Below are 24,414 nucleotides of genomic sequence, written 5' to 3'. Positions count from 1 at the left end.
AGGGGTGGATGACGAAATAGTCAGAAATGGGACATCACCATGTACCCCCTGACAACCCCAGCTGGACACCGACATGGATTTCCAATCTAATACTGGATTATGGGCTTGCAGCCATGGCAACCCCAACACGACTACATCATGCAGATTATGCAACACCAGAAAGCGAATATCCTCCTGATGTGCAGGAGCCATGCACATGGTCAGCTGGGTCCAGTACTGAGGCTTATTCTTGGTCAAAGGCGTAGCATCAATTCCTCTCAATGGAATAGGACACTGCAAGGGCTCCAAGAAAAACCCACAGCGCCTAGCATACTCCAAGTCCATCAAATTCATGGCAGCGCCTGAATCCACAAATGCCATGACAGAATACGATGACAAAGAGCAGATCAAGGTAACAGACAGAAGAAATTTTGACTGTACAGTACCAATGGTGGCAGACCTAGCGAACCGCTTAGTGCGCTTAGGACAATCAGAGATAGCATGAGTGGAATCACCACAGTAGAAACACAGACCATTCAGACGTCTATGTTCTTGCCGTTCAACTCTGGTCAAAGTCCTATCACACTGCATAGGCTCAGGTTTAAGCTCAGGTAATACCGCCAAATGGTGCACAGATTTACGCTCACGCAAGCGTCGACCGATCTGAATGGCCAAAGACATAGACTCATTCAAACCAGCAGGCATAGGAAATCCCACCATGACATCCTTAAGGGCTTCAGAGAGACCCTTTCTGAATATTGCTGCCAGCGCAGATTCATTCCATTGAGTGAGCACTGACCACTTTCTAAATTTCTGACAATATACCTCTATCTCATCCTGAGCCTGACAAAGAGCCAGCAAATTTTTTTCTGCCTGATCCACTGAATTAGGCTCATCGTACAGCAATCCGAGCGCCAGGAAAAACGCATCAATATTACTTAATGCAGGATCTCCTGACACAAGAGAAAATGCCCAGTCCTGAGGGTAGCCACGCAAAAAAGAAATGACGATCCTAACCTGTTGAATTGGGTCACCAGAAGAGCGAGGTTTCAAAGCCAGAAATAGTTTACAATTATTTTTGAAACTCAGAAATTTAGTTCTATCTCCAAAAAACAAATCAGGAATAGGAATTCTCGGTTCTAGCAAAGAATTCTGAACCACAAAATCTTGAATATTTTGAACTCTTGCCGTGAGCTGATCCACACATGAAGACAGACCTTTAATGTCCATTGCTACACCTGTGTCCTGAACCACCCAAATGTCTAGGGGAAAAAAAAGACAAAACACAGTGCAAAGAAAAAAAAATGGTCTCAGAACTTCTTTTTTCCCTCTATTGAGAATCATTAGCACTTTTGGCTTCCTGTACTGTTATGAAAGGCAATTCAGAATCACAATGGACATGGAGGTCAGAGCACATACAGTGAACTGACAATAACCCAAAATAATAGAACGAGCTCTGAGACGTGGGAACTCTGCAGACCGCAATCCCTAATCCTATCAAACCACACTAAAGGTAGCCGTGGAGCGCTCCTGACCAGAACCTAGGCGCCTCGTCACAGCCTGAGAAACTAGCTAATCCTGAAGATAGAAAAATAAGCCTACCTTGCCTCAGAGAAATTCCCCAAAGGAAAAGGCAGCCCCCCACATATAATGACTGTGAGTAAGATGAAAACACAAACATAGAGATGAAACAGATTTAGCAAAGTGAGGTCCGACTAGCTGAACAGAACGAGGATAGGGAAGATAACTTTGCGGTCAGCACAAAAACCTATAAATAACCATGCAGAGGGGACAAAAAGACCCTCCGCACCGACTAACGGTACGGAGGTGGTCCCTCTGCGTCTCAGAGCTTCCAGCAGGCAAGAAAAACCAATAAAGCAAGCTGGACTAAAAAATAGCAACAAAATAACATTAGCAAAACATAGCTTTGCAGAGCAGCAGGCCACAGGAAAGATCCAGGGAAAAAACAAGTCCTACACTGGAACATTGACAGGAAGCATGGATCAAAGCATCAGGTGGAGTTAAGTAGAGAAGAAGCTAACGAGCTCACCAGATCACCTGAGGGAGGAAACTCAGAAGCTGCAGTACCACTTTCCTCCACAAACGGAAGATCCCAGAGAGAATCAGCCGAAGTACCACTTGTGACCACAGGAGTGAACTCTGCCACAGAATTCACAACAGTCTTCATTGTTCAACCACCACAACCCCTTTGTATACCAGATCAATGCCCAAACCCCATAACCTCCCTATCCAAGATCACTGAAGGGGGGCTTAATTGTCTCCTCTCCAAATTGCACCTCACCACCTGTGCGCTTCACCCCATCCCATCCCACGTCCTCCCCAACCTCACCACCACTCTTATCCCATCCCTAACCCACCTCTTCAACCCATCACTAACGTCTGGCACCTTCCCTTCTGCTTTCAAACGTGCCACAATCACGCCTATCCTTAAAAAGCCAACCCTTGACCCAACAGCTATGTCCCACAATCGCCCAATATCTCTGCTCCCGAACTTACACTTTGACAATCTACAATCTGGTTTCCACCCCCATCACTCAACTGAGACAGCCCTGACCAAAATCACAAATGACCTACTTACAGCCAAAGCTAACGGACAATACTCTGAACTCCTCCTTCTAGACCTCTGCTTTCGACACAGTTGAACACTGCCTCTTACTACAGATCCTCTCCTCCTTTGGCCTCAAAGACATCGCCCTATCCTGGATCTCCTCGTACCTTTCCAACCGCACATTCAGCGACTCCCACTCCCACACTACCTCCTCATCCCACCCCTCTCTGTTTTAGTCCCCCAAGGCTCTGTTCTAGGAGCCCTACTCTTCTCTATCTACACACTTGGCCTGGGACAACTCATAAAGTCCCATGGATTCCAGTACCACCTGTATGCAGACGACACTCAGATCTACCTCTCTGGCCCAGACGTCACTTCTCTGCTGTCCAGAATCCCGGAGTGTCTATCGGCCATATCCTCCTCCTTCTCCTCTCGCTTCCTCAAATTCAATGTGGACAAATCTGAACTCATCATCTTTCCTCCATCCCATAGATCTTCCTTACCTGACCTATCTATCGCAATTAACGACATCATGCTTTCCCCCGTACCGTCCTTTCCTTAACCGTCAATCTACTAAAAATGCTTGTGCATGCCCTCATCATCTCCCGCCTTGACTACTGCAACATCTTTTTCTGTGGCCTCCCTGCTAACACCCTTGCACCTCTCCAGTCCATCCTTAACTCTGCTGCCCGACTAATTCATCTCTCTCCTCGCTATTCCTCTGCTTCCCCCCTCTGCAAATCTCTTCACTGGCTCCCATTCCCTCAGCGTATCCAGTTCAAATTACCAATACTGACCTACAAAGCCATCCATAACCTGTCTCCTCCATATATCTCTGACCTAATCTCCCGATATCTTCCCTCACGTAATCTCCGGTCCTCCCAAGACCTCCTCTCCTCCACACTTATCCGCTCCTCACCCAACCGCCTCCAAGACTTCTCCCGAATATCCCCCATCCTCTGGAATTCTTTGCCCCAACACGTCCGACTATCAACCACATTCGGATCCTTCAGACAGAACCTGAAAACCCATCTCTTCAGGAAAGCCTACAGCCTGCACTGACCCCGCTGCCTCCTCACCACTATCGAAGCTACCGCCTCCCCAACACCAGAGCTCCTGCAACCCTCAACCTACTGTCTCCTTCCCCACCATCCTGTAGAATGTAAGCCCGCAAGGGCAGGGTCCTCGCCCCTCTGTATCAGTCTGTCATTATTTGCTTACTGTAAGTGATATCTGTAATTTGTATGTAACCCCCTTCTCATGTACAGCACCATGGAATCAATGGTGCTATATAAATAATAATAATAAACCTAAAAATATGATACACAACCAATATGTATGGAAAAAATGTATAACATGTATTAACAAAATAATTTAATCAAAATATTTACATCTCATGACTAATAAACACAAAAAGGAAAAGCCACCGGGTGGCAAGAAGGTACAGGGTTCCGCAAAAGGATATGGATTCTTAAATACACTTACTCAGTAGAATAAGTTAGACAAATAAATAGACATAAAAAATGATATATTATTATAAAGAATATATAGTATGAATTGATGAATATATAATACTAGCATTCTGTGTATCATAAAGTCCAACAATGATTGTTGATCAATTTATACATATTCAGCCAAAGACTGCGAGTTCGGTATGACTAGGCTATTACAGTGATTAACAAAATATTAATATATACAAATGTGTTGCTGCGCAAAAATAAATCATTAGTGCATGTATAGACTCCGATGGAGACTCAATATAATTACAAATGAACGACATCTATAGCAATGAATAAAAGAGCTTAAATAAACCTCCATTGCGGAGGAGAAAGTGAACGCAGCGCAATGTTAGATGAATAATTCAATCCAATAGGGTGGACAAGAGAAAGTGGATCAATGGCAGTAAAAAATATACAAGGTGACAGTATTACGTAACCGCTACTAAACCACTAACGAGCCAGTGCTTATTAGAGTGTCATTGTGCAGACGAGGAACTAACATGATAGTCAATTGTCGAAGAAGCACATACTCAAGTGCTGGAGTCTACTTCCTCATGGCCAAGGCGAAACGGGTCTGTGCGGGTCCAGCACTTGGGTATGTACTTCTGCGGCAATACTGAGTGTATTTCGTAATCCATATCCTTTTGTGGAACCCCGCACCTTTTTGCCACCTGGTGGCTTTTCCTTTTTGTGTTTATTAGTCATGTCATGTGATGTAAATATTTTGATTTAATTATTTTGTTAATAAATGTTATATATTTTTCCTTATATATTGGTTGTGTATCATATTTTTAGGTTTATAATGTTCAGTGGATACACGTCACTGTAATTATCTGTATTTTTTCTATATCCACAAATTAATAACAGCCAGACATGTCTCCACTGCCACTGCCTGATAGGAGGTCACCGATCTCCTCCTCCTCCATCAGACCAGACAGAGGGAACCTCCTGGAGCTTTAACCATGGTTCCCTCAGAGGCAGCACAGATTGTACTGATGAGGATGTCATGGCTTCAGAGACATGGAGACACATGCACCCAGTAATTACCCTCTGAGCTGGTGCTGGGACTTCCTGCTGGAATAGGGGAGAAGGAGCCACCTTTTCTGGAGATGAAAGATGTTATTTTCTGGAGTTTTTCTTTTAAACGTTCTGATGAATTTTTATCTTCTCTACTTATGAGGAAAAAGCCAGTGGCCATTTGTTCAATGAGAGGCTGACCCTGGAGAATCTTCGTTCGGATCTCTGAAGAGCTGCTGTCCAGGTCGTCGGCCACCACAATCACGTTGTCCTTACCTATAGAAATGAGGCAAGTTTTACAAGGACAAGGTTGTCTGGACTGGGGTTCTATGGGGAAGAGACGGTTGGTTTGGATTGTGGGGTTCAAATCGCCCCTGAAAGATGGAATAGTAACATAGCTACTATGATTGAAGGGAGACAAATGTCAAAGATCAGGGAATGTCCCGCTCTGACCCCTCATGTTGGCAATCTCCTGCTCTGATCCTTCATGTGGAGATTCTCCCGCTCTGACCCCTCATGTTGGGAATCTCCCGCTATGACCCCTCATGTGGAGGTTCTCTCACTCTGACCCCTCATATGGGAAGAATCTCCAGCTCTGATCCCTCTTGTATGGAATCTCCCGCTCTGACCCCTCATGTATGGAGTCTCCCACTCTGACCCTTCATGTGGAGATTCTCCCGCTCTGACCCCTCATGTTGGGAATCTCCTGCTATGACCCCTCATGTTGGCAATCTCCTGCTCTGATCCTTCATGTTGGGTATCTCCCGCTCTGACCCCTCATGTTGGAAGAATCTCCAGCTCTGATCCCTCTTGTATGGAATCTCCCACTCTAACCTCTCATTTAGGGAAACTCCTGCTCTGACCCTTCATGTGGAGAATCTCCTGCTCTGATCCTTCATGTAGGGAATCTCCCGCTATAACCCCTCATGTGGAGATTCTCCCACTCTGACCCTTCATGTGGAGATTCTCCCACTCTGACCCTTCATGTAGGGAATCTCCCGCTCTGACCCTTCATGTGGAGAATCTCCTGCTCTGATCCTTCATGTAGGGAATCTCCCGCTATAACCCCTCATGTGGAGATTCTCCCACTCTGACCCTTCATGTATGGAGTCTCCCACTCTGACCCCTCATGTGGGAAGAATCTCCTGCTCTGACCCCTCTTGTAGAGAATCTCCCGCTCTAACTGCTCATGTAGGGAAACTCCTGCTCTGACCCTTCACGTAGGGAATCTCCCGCTCTGACCCCTCATGTAGGGAATCTCCCGCTCTAACCGCTCATGTAGGGAATCTCCCGCTCTAACCGCTCATGTAGGGAATCTCCCGCTCTAACCGCTCATGTAGGGAATCTCCCGCTCTAACCTCTCATGTAGGGAATCTCCCGCTCTAACCGCTCATGTAGGGAATCTCCCGCTCTAACCGCTCATGTAGGGAATCTCCCGCTCTGACCCCTCATGTTGGGAATCTCCCGCTCTGACCCCTCATGTAGGGAATCTCCCGCTCTAACCTCTCATGTAGGGAATCTCCCGCTCTAACCTCTCATGTAGGGAATCTCCCGCTCTGACCCCTCATGTAGGGAATCTCCCGCTCTAACCTCTCATGTAGGGAATCTCCCGCTCTAACCTCTCATGTAGGGAATCTCCCGCTCTGACCCCTCATGTTGGGAATCTCCCACTCTAACCTCTCATGTAGGGAATCTCCCGCTCTGACCCCTCATGTGGAGAATCTCCTGCTCTGACCCCTCATGTGGAGATTCTCCCACTCTGACCCCTCATGTATGGAGTCTCCCACTCTGACCCTTCATTTATGGATTCTCTCTCTCTGAACCCTCATGTATGGAATCTCCCGCTCTGACCCTTCATGTGGAGATTCTCCCGCTCTGACCCTTCATGTGGAGAATCTCCCACTCTGACCCTTCATTTATGGATTTTCTCTCTCTGACCCCTCATGTATGGAATCTCCCGCTATGACCCCTCATGTGGAGATTCTCCCACTCTGACCCCTCATGTAGGAAATCTCCCGCTCTGACCCCTCATGTAGGGAAACTCCTGCTGTAACCTCTCATGTAGGGAAACTCCTGCTCTGACCCTTCATGTTGGGAATCTCCCGCTCTGACCCCTCATGTGGGAAGAATCTCCCGCTATGACCCCTCATGTGGGAAGAATCTCCCGCTATGACCCCTCATGTGGAGATTCTCCCACTCTGACCCCTCATGTATGGAGTCTCCCGCTCTGACCCTTCATGTGGAGAATCTCCCGCTATGACCCCTCATGTGGAGATTCTCCCACTCTGACCCCTCATGTATGGAGTCCCCCACTCTGACCCTTCATTTAAGGATTCTCTCTCTCTGACCCTACATGCAAGGAATCTCCCTCTTGGGGAAGTGTTGCTGATTGAGGGAGAGTTAGGGGGATGTCGCTGATTTTCTTACCTAATTTTATGGACAAATCAGTGATTTCCTCATCGTACAGTGAGTCGGTAACGTTGGTAATGTTCAGTCTGCCGCGATTTTTCGAGTGATACAAGATGGCACAGTCACAGCGGGAAACCTCCTCCCTGAACTTACAGAGGCCATCATTGGTGATAGTGAAGCTCCGCACCTTCCTGACTGAGTCCTCTGCCAACAGGGCATCTCTGAGGAAACTGAAGCTGCTGTCACTCTCCCGGGAGAAGATCCCGACGACTCGCTGCATCATTGATGTGTCCTAGAGAAGAAAGTAAAATAAAACATTTCTCCTCTGTCCGCTCTTTCCTCTGTCCACCTCTCCTCTACCACTCTCTCCTAAGCCTCTCATCTGCCCTCCTGTCCTCAAACCCCCTCTCCCCATTGATGATTCCTTTTGCCTTCAGCCCTCTCTCTACTCTGTACCTCTCCAACTGCAGTATGTGAATGCTTTCCAAAGGAAAAATAATAAAAAACACCTGGCCTCTGTTGCTGTCTCTGCTGCACGCCTCTTGATCTTACCTTGTCTCCTCTGCCCTCTCTCTCTTTGGACCCTCTCTTCTCTGACCCTCTCTCCTTTACTCTTATCCTCTGTCCCATTCTCTGCCCTCCTCAGTCGTCTGTCTTATTAATGGACCTCTCCCCTTCTCCTATTTCTTCTGCCCACTCCTCTGCCCCACTTCTGCTTGCAACTCAACTTTGATCTTTCTCTTCTGCCCAATTTACCCTGTTCCGCTTTCCTCTACCCCTCAAACCTTTGCCTTTTCCTCTCTGAAATCCATTTTTCTACCCCTCACTCCTCTGTCTCCGTCATCTGCCTCTCTCCTCTGTCCCCATAATTCTGTAACCTTCTCGTCACTTTTCTCTCTGTACCTCCCTCCTGTGGCCCTTTCTCATCTGACCATCTTATCTGCCCCTCTGTCGTCTTCTGCTCCTCTCTCCGATACTTCCTTCTTCTCTGCTCCTCTGTTCTGCCCGCTCTCACCTCAGACCCCTCTCTCTTCACTCTTCTCATCTCCTCTCCCTGCCCCTCTCTCTTCTACTTCCTCCATTCTTCTCTGCTCTCCTCCCCATTGTTCTCTCTTCTCCATTGCCCTCTGCTCCTGGCCTCCCCTCACCTCCTCTGCCCTCCACTCTTGGCCTCCTCTCTGTTCTCCGCTGGCAGCCTCTTCTCTCCTCACCTTTTTCTCTCTTCTTTTTCTTGTTTCTAAATGAAAATGAAAATGAAAGTGTTTATTGCACAAATGAACTTTACTCCAGAGACAGAACTCTGACCCCCATCATCATCACTGACAACAACTCTCACACTATATAAAGAGGCAAAGCAACTCAATATCACTCCTTCTGTATACAGTCTATTATTCCCTGTTATCAGCCATTACTGGGGGAGGAGACTGTAGGACCGGAGACTACAATCACTCACACCCTGCTAGGAGCAGCACCTGTCTTGTGAGCTCCAGCACTTCTTTTCCCCATTCTATGCCGGCGGGGGACAGGGAGCAGCAGCAACAGGCCCAGGAGGGAGTGGGGAGGTCAGGACAGGTGAATAAGACCATACCCACCTGTCCCAACCCTGAGGCGGCACATTGTCCTCCCAGAGAGGGAGACAGGGGCACCCCAGGCCACAGAAAGAAGAGCCCAGGAACATCCTGGAGGGAAATGAATTCTAGCGAGTCCACGAGTTCCTTCTCATCACGAGTGGTCGTAATGTTACGCGAGTACGAGGAAGCCGGCAAACCACTAACCCAGCTGAAGGAGGAGGCCCAGGTCCTGAACATCGGTGCCTCCAACACGGAAAGACCCGTGACCTCCCAGAGGTTTAAAGCTCTCAGAGATGAGGTAGTCAGGTTAGTGCTCCTCCGGGAGGGGATTGAGAAAAGCGCAGGTCCCTTCCTGGAGAGGTTTAAGAACCAGCGACGGTTCTCAGAAATGAATCGGTTAAATACCTCAGGAGAACCACCAGCCGGTGTCCTAAGCTAGGAGGACGAAGAGGACGAAGTCATAACTGGAGTCTTACGTGCTGGAACAAGCTGGGAAAGTCAGAGGCAGCGCCTGAGACAATACTGAAGCGGCCTTTCTACACGGCAGAGGACTCCCAGAGCAGAGGCTGGAGTGTCAGCGGAGGAAGAAGAGGAGTGTGGATTACTGAGGGAGATCCGAGAGCTGGAGTGTCAGTGGAGGAAAAGGAGCAGGAATGTGGTCTGCTGAAGGAGATCCGAGAACTAGAGTCTCTTGTGGACCTGAATAGGTTTTCCTTCGGGTAAGACGTACCAGTGGAAGACACCAAGAAAAAGAGAGAGAAGACTGTTGTGAATTCTGTGGCTGAGTTCACTTCTGTGGTCACAAGTGGTATTGCAGTCTCTGGGCTTCCTCCCTCAGGTGTTTTGGTGAGCTCGTTGGCTGCCTTGCTATTTAGCTCCACCTGAGTCTGTCTTCCTTGCTCCTTGTCAATGTTCCAGTGTTGGATCTGAGCTACTGCATCTTTCCTTGGGCCTGCTGCTCTGCTAGATAAGTGCTTCTAGTTTGTTTTCTGTTTTTTTCTGTCCAGCTTGCTATTGTCTTTTGCTGGAAGCTCTGAGAGGCAAAGGGGTGCACCGCCGTGCTGTTAGTTCGGCACGGTGGGTCTTTTTGCCCCTTTGCGTGGTTTTCGTTTTAGGGTTTTTTGTAGACTGCATAGTTCTCTTTGCTATCCTCGCTCTGTCTAGAATATCGGGCCTCACTTTGCTGAATCTATTTCATTCCTACGTTTGTCTTTTCATCTTGCTAACAGTCATTATATGTGGGGGGCTGCCTATTCCTTTGGGGTATTTCTCTGAGGTAAGTCAGGCTTGTATTTCTATCTTCAGGCTAGTCAGCTCCTCAGGCAGTGCCGAGTTGCATAGGTAGTTGTTAGGCGCAATCCACTGCTGCTTATAGTTGTGTGAGGATAGATCAGGTACTGCAGTCTACAGAGATTCCACGTCTCAGAGCTCGTCCTATTGTCTTTGGTTATTGCCAGATCTCTGTATGTGCGCTGATTACTGCACGCTGTGTTGCCTGATTGCCAGCCACAACAGTACAAGGAGCCTCACCAATGATTCCCAATAGAGGGAAAAAAGAAATCCTGACATCATTTTTTTTTCTTAGCTCTGTCTTCAGTCTTTTTTTTCCCCTAGACATTAGAGTGCTTCAGGACACAGCTGTGGACATGGATATTCAGGCTCTGTGCTCCTCAATGGATAATCTCGTTGTAAATGTACAAAAGATTCAAGATACTATTGATCAGAAATCGATGCTAGAACCAAGAATTCCGATTCCTGATTTGTTTTTTGGTGACAGAACTAAGTTCCTGAGCTTCAGAAATAATTGTAAGCTATTTTTGGCCTTGAAACCTCATTCTTCTGGTAATCCTATTCAACAGGTTTTGATTATTATTTCTTTTTTTGCGCGGCGACCCACAGGACTGGGCGTTTTCTCTTGCACCAGGAGATTCTGCATTGAGTAATGTTGATGCATTTTTCCTGGCGCTCGGATTGCTTTACGATGAGCCTAATTCAGTGGATCAGGCTGAGAAAAATCTGCTGGCTTTATGCCAGGGTCAGGATGATGTAGAAGTATATTGTCAGAAATTTAGGAAATGGTCAGTACTCACTCTGTGGAATGAATCTGCACTAGCGGCTTTGTTCAGAAAGGGTCTCTCTGAAGCTCTTAAGGATGTAATGGTGGGATTTCCTATGCCTGCTGGTTTGAATGAGTCTATGTCCTTGGCCATTCAGATCGGTCGTCGCTTGCGCGAGCGTAAATCTGTGCACCATCTGGCGGTACTGCCTGAGAGTAAACCTGAGCCTATGCAGTGCGACAGGACTATGACTAAAGTAGAACGGCAAGAACACAGACGTCTGAACAGACTGTGTTTCTATTGTGGTGATTCTACTCATGCTATTTCTAATTGTCCTAAACGCACTAGGCGGTTCGATAGCTCTGCCGTTATTGGTACTGTACAGTCCAAATTCCTTTTGTCCATTACCTTAATGTGCTCTTTGTCATCATATTCTGTCATGGCGTTTGTGGATTCAGGCGCTGCCCTGAATCTGATGGATTTGGATTATGCTAAACGTTGTGGATTTTTCTTGGAGCCTTTGCGGTGTCCTATTCCGTTGAGAGGAATTGATGCTACACCTTTGGCCAAGAATAAGCCTCAGTACTGGGCCCAGCTGACCATGTGCATGGCTCCTGCACATCAGGAAGTTATTCGCTTTCTGGTACTGCATAATTTGCATGATGTGGTCGTGTTGGGGTTGCCATGGCTACAAACCCATAATCCAGTATTGGATTGGAACTCTATGTCGGTAACCAGCTGGGGTTGTCAGGGAGTACATGGTGATGTTCCATTTTTGTCTATTTCGTCATCCATTCCTTCTGACATCCCAGAGTTCTTGTCGGACTTTCAGGATGTATTTGAAGAGTCCAAGTCTGATGCCCTACCTCCGCATAGGAATTGTGATTGTGCTATCGATTTGATTCCTGGTAGTAAATTCCCTAAGGGTCGTTTATTTAATTTGTCCGTACCTGAACACACCGCTATGCGCAGTTATGTGAAGGAGTCCCTGGAGAAGGGACATATTCGCCCATCGTCGTCACCATTGGGAGCAGGGTTCTTTTTTGTAGCCAAGAAGGATGGTTCGCTAAGACCGTGTATTGATTACCGCCTTCTTAATAAGATCACTGTTAAGTTTCAGTATCCCTTGCCATTGATTTCTGACTTGTTTGCTCGGATTAAGGGGGCTAGTTGGTTTACTAAGATTGATCTTCGTGGTGCGTATAATCTGGTGAGAATCAGGCAGGGAGATGAATGGAAAACGGCATTTAATACGCCCGAGGGTCATTTTGAGTATCTGGTGATGCCGTTCGGACTTGCCAATGCTCCATCTGTTTTTCAGTCTTTTATGCATGACATTTTCCGTGAGTATCTGGATAAATTCTTGATTGTTTACTTGGATGACATTTTGATCTTCTCAGATGATTGGGAGTCTCATGTGAAGCAAGTCAGAATGGTTTTCCAGGTACTGCGTGCTAATTCCTTGTTCGTGAAGGGATCAAAGTGTCTCTTCGGTGTGCAGAAAGTTTCATTTTTGGGGTTCATCTTTTCCCCTTCTACTATCGAGATGGATCCGGTTAAGGTTCAGGCCATCCAGGATTGGACTCAGCCGACATCTCTAAAAAGTCTGCAGAAATTCCTGGGCTTTGCTAATTTTTATCGTCGCTTCATCTGTAATTTTTCTAGCATTGCCAGACCATTGACCGATTTGACCAAGAAGGGTGCTGATTTGGTTAATTGGTCTTCTGCTGCCGTGGAAGCTTTTCAGGAGTTGAAGCATCGTTTTTGCTGTGCCCCTGTGTTGTGTCAACCTGATGTTTCTCTTCCGTTCCAGGTCGAGGTTGATGCTTCTGAGATTGGTGCAGGGGCGGTTTTGTCACAGAGAGGTTCTGGTTGCTCAGTGTTCAAACCATGTGCTTTCTTTTCCAGGAAATTTTCTGCTGCTGAGCGTAATTATGATGTGGGCAACCGAGAGTTGCTGGCCATGAAGTGGGCATTCGAGGAGTGGCGTCATTGGCTTGAGGGTGCTAAGCATCGCGTGGTGGTATTGACTGATCATAAGAACTTGACTTATCTCAAGTCTGCCAAGCGCTTGAATCCTAGACAGGCCCGTTGGTCGTTATTTTTTGCTCGTTTTGATTTTGTGATTTCATACCTTCCGGGCTCTAAAAATGTGAAGGCGGATGCTCTGTCTAGGAGTTTTGTGCCCGACTCTCCGGGGTTATCTGAGCCGGCGAGTATCCTCAAGGAAGGAGTCATTGTGTCTGCCATCTCCCCTGATTTGCGGAGAGTGTTGCAGAAATTTCAGGCTAATAAACCTGATCGTTGTCCGGCCGAGAAACTGTTCGTCCCTGATAGGTGGACTAGTAAAGTTATCTCTGAACTTCATTGTTCGGTGCTGGCCGGTCATCCAGGAATCTTTGGTACCAGGGAGTTGGTTGCTAGATCCTTCTGGTGGCCATCTCTGTCACGGGATGTGCGTGCTTTTGTGCAGTCCTGTGGAATTTGTGCTAGGGCTAAGCCCTGCTGTTCACGTGCCAGTGGGTTGCTTTTGCCCTTGCCGGTCCCGAAGAGGCCTTGGACACATATTTCGATGGATTTCATTTCTGACCTTCCCGTTTCTCAAAAAATGTCGGTCATTTGGGTGGTCTGTGATCGCTTTTCTAAAATGGTCCATCTGGTGCCCTTGGTTAAATTGCCTTCCTCCTCTGATTTGGTGCCTTTGTTCTTCCAGCATGTGGTTCGTTTACATGGCATTCCTGAGAATATTGTTTCTGACAGAGGTTCCCAGTTTGTCTCGAGGTTCTGGCGAGCCTTTTGTGGTAGGATGGGCATTGACCTATCTTTCTCCTCGGCCTTCCATCCTCAGACTAATGGCCAGACCGAACGAACCAATCAGACCTTGGAAACATATCTGAGATGTTTTGTTTCCGCTGACCAGGATGATTGGGTGTCATTTTTGCCGTTGGCTGAGTTCGCCCTTAATAATCGGGCCAGCTCGGCTACCTTGGTCTCTCCATTTTTCTGCAATTCTGGGTTCCATCCTCGTTTCTCTTCAGGACAGGTTGAGTCTTCGGACTGTCCTGGTGTGGATTCTGTGGTGGACAGGTTGCAGCAGATCTGGACTCAGGTAGTGGACAATTTGACCTTGTCCCAGGAGAAGGCTCAGCTTTTCGCTAATCGCAGACGCCGTGTGGGACCCCGACTTCGTGTTGGGGATTTGGTTTGGTTATCTTCTCGTCATATTCCTATGAAGGTTTCCTCTCCTAAATTTAAACCTCGTTTTATTGGTCCGTATAGGATTTCTGAGATTCTCAATCCGGTGTCTTTTCGTCTGACCCTCCCAGACTCCTTTTCCATACATAATGTATTCCATAGGTCGTTGTTGAGGAGATACGTGGCACCTATGGTTCCATCTGTGGAGCCTCCTGCCCCTGTTTTGGTGGAGGGGGAATTGGAGTATATTGTGGAGAAGATTTTGGATTCTCGTGTCTCTAGACGGAAACTCCAGTATCTGGTCAAATGGAAGGGTTATGCTCAGGAAGATAATTCCTGGGTTTTTGCCTCTGATGTCCATGCCCCAGATCTTGTTCGTGCCTTTCATGTGGCTCATCCTGGTCGGCCTGGGGGTTCTGGTGAGGGTTCGGTGACCCCTCCTCAAGGGGGGGGTACTGTTGTGAATTCTGTGGCTGAGTTCACTTCTGTGGTCACAAGTGGTATTGCAGTCTCTGGGCTTCCTCCCTCAGGTGTTTTGGTGAGCTCGTTGGCTGCCTTGCTATTTAGCTCCACCTGAGTCTGTCTTCCTTGCTCCTTGTCAATGTTCCAGTGTTGGATCTGAGCTACTGCATCTTTCCTTGGGCCTGCTGCTCTGCTAGATAAGTGCTTCTAGTTTGTTTTCTGTTTTTTTCTGTCCAGCTTGCTATTGTCTTTTGCTGGAAGCTCTGAGAGGCAGAGGGGTGCACCGCCGTGCTGTTAGTTCGGCACGGTGGGTCTTTTTGCCCCTTTGCGTGGTTTTCGTTTTAGGGTTTTTTGTAGACTGCATAGTTCTCTTTGCTATCCTCGCTCTGTCTAGAATATCGGGCCTCACTTTGCTGAATCTATTTCATTCCTACGTTTGTCTTTTCATCTTGCTAACAGTCATTATATGTGGGGGGCTGCCTATTCCTTTGGGGTATTTCTCTGAGGTAAGTCAGGCTTGTATTTCTATCTTCAGGCTAGTCAGCTCCTCAGGCAGTGCCGAGTTGCATAGGTAGTTGTTAGGCGCAATCCACTGCTGCTTATAGTTGTGTGAGGATAGATCAGGTACTGCAGTCTACAGAGATTCCACGTCTCAGAGCTCGTCCTATTGTTTTTGGTTATTGCCAGATCTCTGTATGTGCGCTGATTACTGCACGCTGTGTTGCCTGATTGCCAGCCACAACAGAAGACCAAGGAGACTGCACGGGAGGTAGTGAGTTACAAATATGTACCAATGTCTCATAAACCTGCATAAACCCCACCAAATCTAAAGGCATGAGCTCTGCAGTGGGTCCAAGGCATAAACAAGGTGGGGAGAGGAGGAGGACATATTCCGCCTGTCCATCATGTTCCATACTGTACCGCTGCTGCCCGTGCTTCTGCACATATTCCGCCTGTCCATCATGTTCCTTACTGTACCGCTGCTGCCTGTGCTTCTGCACATATTCCGCCTGTCCATCATGTTCCATACTGTACCGCTGCTGCCCGTGCTTCTGCACATATTCCGCCTGTCCATCATATTCCATACTGTACCGCTGCTGCCCGTGCTTCTGCACATATTCCGCCTGTCCATCATGTTACATACTGTACCCCTGCTGCCCGTGCCTCTGCACATATTCTGCCTGTCCATCATGTTCCATACTGTACCCTTGCTGCCCGTGCTTCTGCACATATTCCGCCTGTCCATCATGTTCCATACTGTACCGCTGCTGCCCGTGCTTCTGCACATATTCCGCCTGTCCATCATGTTCCATACTGTACTGCTGCTGCCCGTGCTTCTGCACATATTCCGCCTGTCCATCATGTTCCATACTGTACTGCTGCTGCCCGTGCTTCTGCACATATTCCGCCTGTCCATCATGTTCCATACTGTACTGCTGCTGCCCGTGCTTCTGCACATATTCCGCCTGTCCATCATGTTCCATACTGTACCGCTGCTGCCCGTGCTTCTGCACATATTCCGCCTGTCCATCATGTTCCATACTGTACCGCTGCTGCCCGTGCTTCTGCACATATTCCGGCTGTCCATCATGTTCCATACTGTACCGCTGCTGCCCGTGCTTCTGCACATATTCCGCCTGTCCATCATATTCCATACTGTACCGCTGCTGCCCGTGCTTCTGCACATATTCCGCCTGTCCATCATGTTACATACTGTACCCCTGCTGCCCGTGCCTCTGCACATATTCTGCCTGTCCATCATGTTCCATACTGTACCCTTGCTGCCCGTGCTTCTGCACATATTCCGCCTGTCCATCATGTTCCATACTGTACCGCTGCTGCCCGTGCCTCAGCACATATTCTGCCTGTCCATCATGTTCCATACTGTACCCTTGCTGCCCGTGCTTCTGCACATATTCCGCCTGTCCATCATGTTCCATACTGTACCGCTGCTGCCCGTGCTTCTGCACATATTCCGCCTGTCCATCATGTTCCATACTGTACTGCTGCTGCCCGTGCTTCTGCACATATTCCGCCTGTCCATCATGTTCCATACTGTACCGCTGCTGCCCGTGCTTCTGCACATATTCCGCCTGTCCATCATGTTCCATACTGTACTGCTGCTGCCCGTTCTTCTGCACATATTCTGCCTGTCCATCATGTTCCATACTGTACCGCTGCTGCCCGTGCCTCTGCACATATTCTGCCTGTCCATCATGTTCCATACTGTACCCTTGCTGCCCGTGCTTCTGCACATATTCCGCCTGTCCATCATGTTCCATACTGTACCGCTGCTGCCCGTGCTTCTGCACATATTCCGGCTGTCCATCATGTTCCATACTGTACCGCTGCTGCCCGTGCTTCTGCACATATTCCGCCTGTCCATCATGTTCCATACTGTACCGCTGCTGCCCGTGCTTCTGCACATATTCCGCCTGTCCATCATGTTCCATACTGTACCGCTGCTGCCCGTGCTTCTGCACATATTCTGCCTGTCCATCATGTTCCATACTGTACCGCTGCTGCCGTGCTTCTTCACCCTGCCTGTACTGTATACACACTATTCTCCATATTGTACAGCTCCTAATGCCGCTATCACGGCGTCTATAGGGCCATACATCTCTTGATGCAGATTTGTCGTGTATGGCTGCTCTGCCATGATCTGGGCTTCTACTTGGGACAATGAGTTCCCTTCTGAGGTGCTATATTTGCATACACACGAGTCTATATACGCCCAGGAATGCCGTAATGAGACGAGCGCCGGTGATGAGGAAATCTCAGACTATGGAGGCTTCTAGCCAAGTAAGACTCGCTGCGTCCCAGCAGACACCGACATCCAGTCCTTGTGACTCCTCGCATTGAGAGCAGCGGATTTTCCCACCATCCTCCCTGGTAAGTGCAGCTCCATTGATCTACATATCAGGTGGACACTGATTAGATATCTGAGGTGGGAGATACTGGCAGATGTCAGAGAAGATCAGAAGATGCCTCCATCTGCCCACAATTTCCTACAGACATACCAATGCAGGACAGAAAGGCCATGTAAGAACTAAATTAATCTCTGAGCACTGCCTAACCCTACCTGAACTAATCATGTCCCCAAGACGATGCTTAACTCTACTAATCCTAACCCTGAACCTAGATATTACCCCAGTAACACTAAACCCAAAACGAAGCCTAACCATAGTAATCCATAAACCATAGTCCTAGTAATCCTAACCCTGAACCTACCCTTTCCCCTACCAGTCCTGACTCCAATGCAAACCTTAACCCTACTAATATTAATCCCTAGACTAAATATTACCCTACTAAGCCGAACTCCAAAACGAACCCTAGCAAAAATAATCCATAAACCATAGTCAAAGTAATCCTAATCCTATTAATCCTATCCCTAAAAGTAACCATGACACCAGTAATCCTGACCCCAATACCAGAGATGAGAGAATCTGCAGAGATTCTAATTCAGAAAATCGCGCTAATTTGTCAGGAAATTTCGATTTGCGGGGAACTTATGTGATGAAAATGAAATGTTTCTTATTATTTTCTGTGGTCTCCAAAGCATCAGTCACCACTCACCTCACTACTCCTCCACCCCACACCCATTAAGCAGTCAGGTGGAGTCAATTGATCTATCTGAAATTTGGGGAAGTTTTCTAGGGCCAGCCCAGCGAATGTAGATCATGTTTTGCTTTGAGGGAGAGGTTTATGGCCAATTTCCATTGCAAGATGGTTGGTACTCTTGATGACACCGTGTGTCTGGTCACACACCACACATTTTTGGGCCATAAACACAACCTCGGTCAGGAATAGTTTATCTACAGTCCTATGCTATCGTTTGGGGTCCACGTATAGTGGACACATTTTAGGGTCATCTGTAATGGGGATTCCCATGCGGTTGTGCTGGAGCTGACCCACTTGGGCCCAGTATCCCCTATACGCAGTGTAACACATACAGTGAAGAACATATCATCCTGCAGCTCTGTCACTATAGTTCCTGAAACATGTTTAGGAACTTCCAAGGCCGAGCTCCCAGTGCTCAGCGCTCATCGATGCCACAATCTGTCCCCCACTCGCTTCTTTTCCGGTCATGTATTGGATCCAAGCAGTATTCCAGCAAAAGGGCATGTCAATGGGATGTAAGTCCAGGTCCAAAGGATCCAGTAGCACCTAGGACAAGGGGCAATTCCACAGGACGAGGTTGGGAACCCAGGAACAAGGGCTGAAGGACATGTTCCAATTGGAGCTACTGGTTTGGATGGTTTAGCTCTTTTAGCATTTGGACGGGTTTAAAGGAATGGGCCACAAAGATCTGACCAAGGTAAATCAATCTTTTCCTTCCCCATATGCAGTAGGTCCCCATTCCAGAATTGACGATTCAGTGAGGGTTTTGTTATGCCATAGTGGGGTGTGGCTGGGACCAAAGATAAATCTAAATCTCTATTGATACCAATCCTAACCCAAAACCTTACAATAATCCTCCTAACCATGAGCAAATCTGATGAAATTCTGAAATTCATACTGGCCATGCATCTCGAAGTTTCCTAGGAAATTATCTTTGCTTCAAATTTATTCAATGCAAAACAATTGTGTTATCATCATAAAAGTACATAAAAATTACACTTGTCTCGCAACCCACGGTCCGAATGCCGCAGCTGCCCACCCTATCGTCCAAACTCTGCTGGCTACTCCAGTGTCTTTTCCATTGTGCCGACGGACGTCCACTTCCAGATCTTCAGTCTGTGGCAGCGCTTTAATTGTTGACTAAGCATCGGGCAACATAGTGAAGTTGTGACTTGAGCCCTCACGACGTGTGAGCTGGGTCTAGTCAGAAGTGGAAGCGCAGCCAAAGACTTCATGGAATCACCCAAGAGGTTGTCCATCAGCAAACCTCAAGAGAAGAAACCACAGCACGGATGTGGAGAGAAGGGATGGCCAGGAGGGAAGCTGCAGCGATGGGAGAGGCGAGCACCGAGGTGAGTACAAGTTTTTAAACTCCTCTCCAGCCGGCCTCCATTTTGCTGAATTTGCTCATAAAAAAATGGGTAAATCTGTTTTTTTTAAAATAATATTTGAGAAGAATTTGATTCCTTTTGAATTGATTCGCTCATCACTATGAAGGACCAATCTCCATCCTAATCCTTGAAGGCAACGCATGAAATAAATGAGTCTGTATATATAACAGCCCATTACGGTGCAATGGGCTTCGCCGGTGGTCCCTCCATCCTTTTGTTATATCTGACTATGCCAAAAATACTAAGCGCTTGATCCAATGTATCCCTATCTCATAATCATGTATGAAATCGAGAGGTCTTCTGGAACACAGCTTCTGGGCTGCAGACCTCCGGGCATCACGTCGGGATTTTCCATAAAGATGATGTCTGTGCCCCTTTCTGATATACGGACAATGAAGAAACCACCTGAGCATTACTACAAAAGTCCTGACAATGTGGCCTGTAGGCAGAAGCCAAGACGGTTCCTCAGACTGATCATAAATTTCATAAAGTTCTGCAGTTACACTGCGCAGTGTGCACACGGTCAGGACTTTCCATCTGCTTCTCTCAATAGAATAACGAAAGAAGGAGGAAAATTTGACCATGACCACAAGTATGCAAACACATGAATTCCCACTCGAGATGGAAATAACTGGGAATCATGACAGTGTGCACATTACACGCCGCCACAATTCAGCAAACTGTGGTCACATACTGACTGCAGAAATGTATGTTGAGCCCAGAAAACTACTTTCATGGCTTCTTTAATGGCTGTATTTTAGAAACCCGGTCATCCAGTACAATGGAGAGACCTGAATAGCAGGTGATGCAGTTCTAATGAGGATTAGGGTTAGGGTTGCCTTTTTTAAATTGTTTTGTGCTTGAAATTTACTAATTATTATTTTTTTTGCTTTTCAGGGGAATGGACATTCACAGACTCCAGTAGATATAGAGAAAAATGTCCCTCAACTCATCAGTCAACAATACGAACCCACCAGTCCAAGCCTTCAATGCAGATCTGTCCTTGGTCACCATTCCAATCACCATCTGCCTGGTGACGGTTCTTGTCTGCCTGGTTGGTCTGGTTGGTAACGGCCTCACAATATATCAGTTGTGTTTCCGCATCAAGCTGAACCAGTCCACAGTCTATATCTTGAATTTGGCTTTCGCAGATTTCATCTATCTGTTCTGCTGTTGCATGGTCTCCTTGTACTTTCTATGCTTGTATAATGGAGTGCCCAACACGTCGGACAATGGCAGGACATTCTCCATCTTAGGCGAGTTCCTACACAGTTTTGGGTTTAATTCCAGCTTGTTCTTTCTGGCCACCCTTTGCCTTGAACGATGTCTCTCCGTTTGCTTTCCCATATGGTACAAGTACCGTCGCCCAAAGCACTTGTCAGTCATATTGTGTGGGATCATATGGATCCTGTCAGTCCTGATAACTGTTCTGGAGAGGTTCCTCATCCCGGAGCACAGATCTACCGTCTACACCGTGGTGTCAGTCATATTTCTAATTGTGACTCTGGCCATGATTGGATCCAGTGTTATCCTTCTGGTAGAAATCCAGAAGACCTCCATTCGATACCGACCCATGAAATTGTACATAGTGGTTGTCACTGCGGTCATCACCTTCCTCATTTCCCTGGTTCCGGCCACCATGGTGAGACTCTTGGCCCTCTTTGGCTTCATCCCTACAGGAAGGATAAGGGTACTCACCTACATCATGATTTCACTGTGTTCTGCCATCAATTCCACTGTCAATCCCTATATCTACATCATTGTGGGGCGATGGAAGACCAGCATCTCCACAACACAAGCTCTCCAGTCTGTCTTCAAAGACAAGGATGGAAGGTCATCAGATGGACACGACTCGGCGGAGATGCAACAAAGTGGCATTGAGCAAAAACCGAGCACCTTTAGGATGAATGAAGAGGAGAAGCCCGAAGACTCCTAGCAGTCTCTTTATTTCATCATCACTTTTACCTCCAGCTCCACCAATACGCCGATCCATTATTCCACCATTACTATTGGTCGACAGATTGTTTACATCTGGGAATAAAATACTAAGATAAAATGTATCAAAGAAAGAATCAAAAGTCACTGTGATGTAATGTGTGATACCAAAGCTTTCATTCTACAGGGTGGGCCATGTATATGGATACACCTCAATAACATGGGAATGGTTGGTGATAACTTCCTGTTTGTGGCACATTAGTATATGGGAGGGGGAAACTTTTCGAGAAGGGTGGTGACCATGGCGGCCATTTTGAAGTCGGCCATTTTGGTTCCAACTTTATTTTTTCCCAATGGGACGAGGGTCATGTGACACATCAAACTTATTGAGAATTTCACAAGAAAAACAATGGAGTGTTCGGTTTTAACGTAACTTTATTCTTTCATGAGTTATGTACAAGTTTCTCTTTGTTTGCAGCCATTGACATGTCGCGGAGATAACACGTGAGGAGCGGATAGAAATTGTGTTGATGTCTGGTGAACGCAGTACCCGGGTCATTGCAGCAGATTTCAATGCAGACACCCTACGCAAGAAAACGGTCACCATTCCCATGTTATTTCGGTGTATCCATATAAATGGCCACCCAAAAAAGTATGCCTCACTGAACATAATGTCCTGTGTAAACTGAGGGTAATGTTCCAGTTTTTGTTTTGCCCATTTTGTAGATTCAGCGGCCGATCTGGCTCATCCTCGTTGAGGTTCTGCAGCAGCTGGATTTAGACACAAAAGAGAATAGTAAAACCAAAAACACTCAGTTTGAAAAAATGTTGCAGTAATCCGCAAGTGCTAGTAAAAGATGTAAAAAAACAGGGTATTTGGTTGATACGTTTTTTGCAAAAAATGTATACTAAGCTGCTCTACCAATCTTCACGGTATACCCTTATCAGAGCAGTCCTAACTAATGTATGCAATCCCTATCTGATGTATTTAAAAACCTGATCATCTGTATATAACCTGTGTGAACAGGGTTCAGAGAGGAAAAATCCATGTGTGCATACAGGGTAGAACAGCTTTTGTGCAGATAGCCCAAGAGGAGTGGTGGAACTCCCCAGTCTTGTAGACACAAAAGAACAATTATGGAAACAGGAACACATGGGCTACTTGCACAGTGAACAAGTCTGTATGATCATGTTGTTCTACCCTGTATGCACACATGGATTTTTCCTCTCTGAACCCTGTTCACACAGGTTATATACAGATGATCAGGTTTTTAAATACATCAGATAGGGATTGCATACATTAGTTAGGACTGCTCTGATAAGGGTATACCGTGAAGATTGGTAGAGCAGCTTAGTATACATTTTTTGCAAAAAACGTATCAACCAAATACCCTGTTTTTTACATCTTTTACTAGCACTTGCGGATTACTGCAACATTTTTTCAAACTGAGTGTTTTTGGTTTTACTATTCTCTTTTGTGTCTTCAGGTTTCTTGGTGGTGTGTGAACATGATCATACAGACTTGTTCACTGTGCAAGTAGCCCATGTGTTCCAGCAGCTGGATTTAGTAAGGTTCCATTTATGAGGAGCTAATATCCTCCGAAGGGGCGTTCAACTGATGCCAGATCGGCGCGCTGAATTTGCAGAATGGGCAAAACAAAAAGAACCGCTTGGTTTTCCTCTCCTGGTTGTGTGAGCCGAGGTCCTGCAGCAGGAGGTCTACGAGAGCTCCGACAGTGTGGTGGTCACACATCTCCCGGCTGCTGTCGGTGAAGACGTCTTGCTCCTGTTGGTATATTGCACAGATGTGACATTACGGGGCGCAGCTCTCCCTCCGCACTCCTCACGTCATGTCGTGTTTATAATTAGCAGATCATTATTATAATTACCTTTTCTTACAATGTAAAGTGGATGAACCTGACGGTCTCCTTTTGTCGGGAACTCTGCTGATGACATGTATGGAAAGAAAAGAAAGAAATTTCCTCCGACATCTCCCGAATCCCCTAATGCCGTGACTGATATTATCACTATGGCGGCCATAGTCTACGCACTCTCGTGTACGGTGAGTCCTCGCGGGCAGGGTCCTCGCTCCTCCTGGACCCGGCGTGACTTGTATTGTCCATGATTACTGCACTCGTTTTTATTATGTACACCCCTCATCACATGTACAGCGCCATGGAATAAATAATAAATAATAAGAATTCACAGTCCTCACCTTTATCTTCCTTTCCTATCTGGTTTTCTATTTAGTATAATTTTGTTTCTCTTGTATATATATATATATATATATATATATATATATATATATATATATATTGGAGGCTGAAGATAATAAATCGAAGTACACAAAATATTAAAATAGTATACAGTATATTCTAAATTTGGAATTATATAGAGGCGTTGTACACAGCTTCTATGATTTCATGTGTTGTTGATACCAGGGGTGTTACCACCACAGTCGCAGAGGTCGTGACCAGGCCCAGGACCTGCCAACATCAACACAAACTTCAACTGGATGTGTGTCGTCGGACGCACATTAAGATGAAGTGCATTGTGGTGCAGAGACCCAACGGGTCCGTAGGCTGCCGACTTCAGAAGAGGATGTCGAATAGCGGGGGAGCAAAGGGAAGGTGAGTATAATGAAACATATACCAGGATGATGAGGGATATATATTCCAGGATAGGCCCTGGATGTAGGATATATATATA

The 24,414-nt window shown here is 46.7% G+C and overlaps 2 protein-coding genes across 4 annotated transcripts in view; one reads left to right on the top strand and one right to left on the bottom strand.

Moving 5' to 3' along the window:
• LOC138645702 (uncharacterized) overlaps window positions 1-9,282 on the bottom strand; it is a 31,046-nt gene extending 21,764 nt beyond the window's left edge. Inside the window, exons 1-4 of the mRNA XM_069735178.1 lie at window positions 9,249-9,282; window positions 8,622-8,710; window positions 7,492-7,765; window positions 5,095-5,340 (exon numbers count right to left, since the gene is read on the bottom strand). Coding sequence (XP_069591279.1) covers window positions 5,095-5,340; window positions 7,492-7,756 — 511 coding nt within the window. The 5' untranslated portion in view covers window positions 7,757-7,765; window positions 8,622-8,710; window positions 9,249-9,282. The remainder of the gene's footprint in view (window positions 1-5,094; window positions 5,341-7,491; window positions 7,766-8,621; window positions 8,711-9,248) is intronic.
• Window positions 9,283-15,582: 6,300 nt separating this feature from the next.
• LOC138645701 (mas-related G-protein coupled receptor member H-like) lies at window positions 15,583-22,503 on the top strand. Of its 3 annotated transcripts, none has more exons than XR_011314750.1 (2): window positions 15,583-17,650; window positions 20,668-22,503. XR_011314750.1 is itself a non-coding variant. In XM_069735176.1 (2 exons), exon 2 carries the CDS (start codon window positions 20,708-20,710, stop codon window positions 21,704-21,706), a length of 999 nt encoding a protein of 332 aa, XP_069591277.1. In that variant the 5' UTR covers window positions 15,600-17,650; window positions 20,668-20,707; the 3' UTR covers window positions 21,707-22,503. The 3 variants fall into 3 exon arrangements, 2 of the variants coding, with proteins under 2 accessions (XP_069591277.1, XP_069591278.1); XM_069735176.1 differs by having other exon boundaries at window positions 15,600-17,650; XM_069735177.1 differs by lacking the exon at window positions 15,583-17,650 and adding an exon at window positions 17,678-19,731.
• Window positions 22,504-24,414: the final 1,911 nt, after the last annotated feature.

The sequence above is a fragment of the Ranitomeya imitator genome, chromosome 7 (assembly GCF_032444005.1).
Source record: "Ranitomeya imitator isolate aRanImi1 chromosome 7, aRanImi1.pri, whole genome shotgun sequence".
Classification (NCBI taxonomy): domain Eukaryota; kingdom Metazoa; phylum Chordata; class Amphibia; order Anura; family Dendrobatidae; genus Ranitomeya; species Ranitomeya imitator.
The sequence above is the reverse complement of the archived record's forward strand: the minus strand, read 5'-3'. Positions and strand labels throughout refer to the sequence as shown.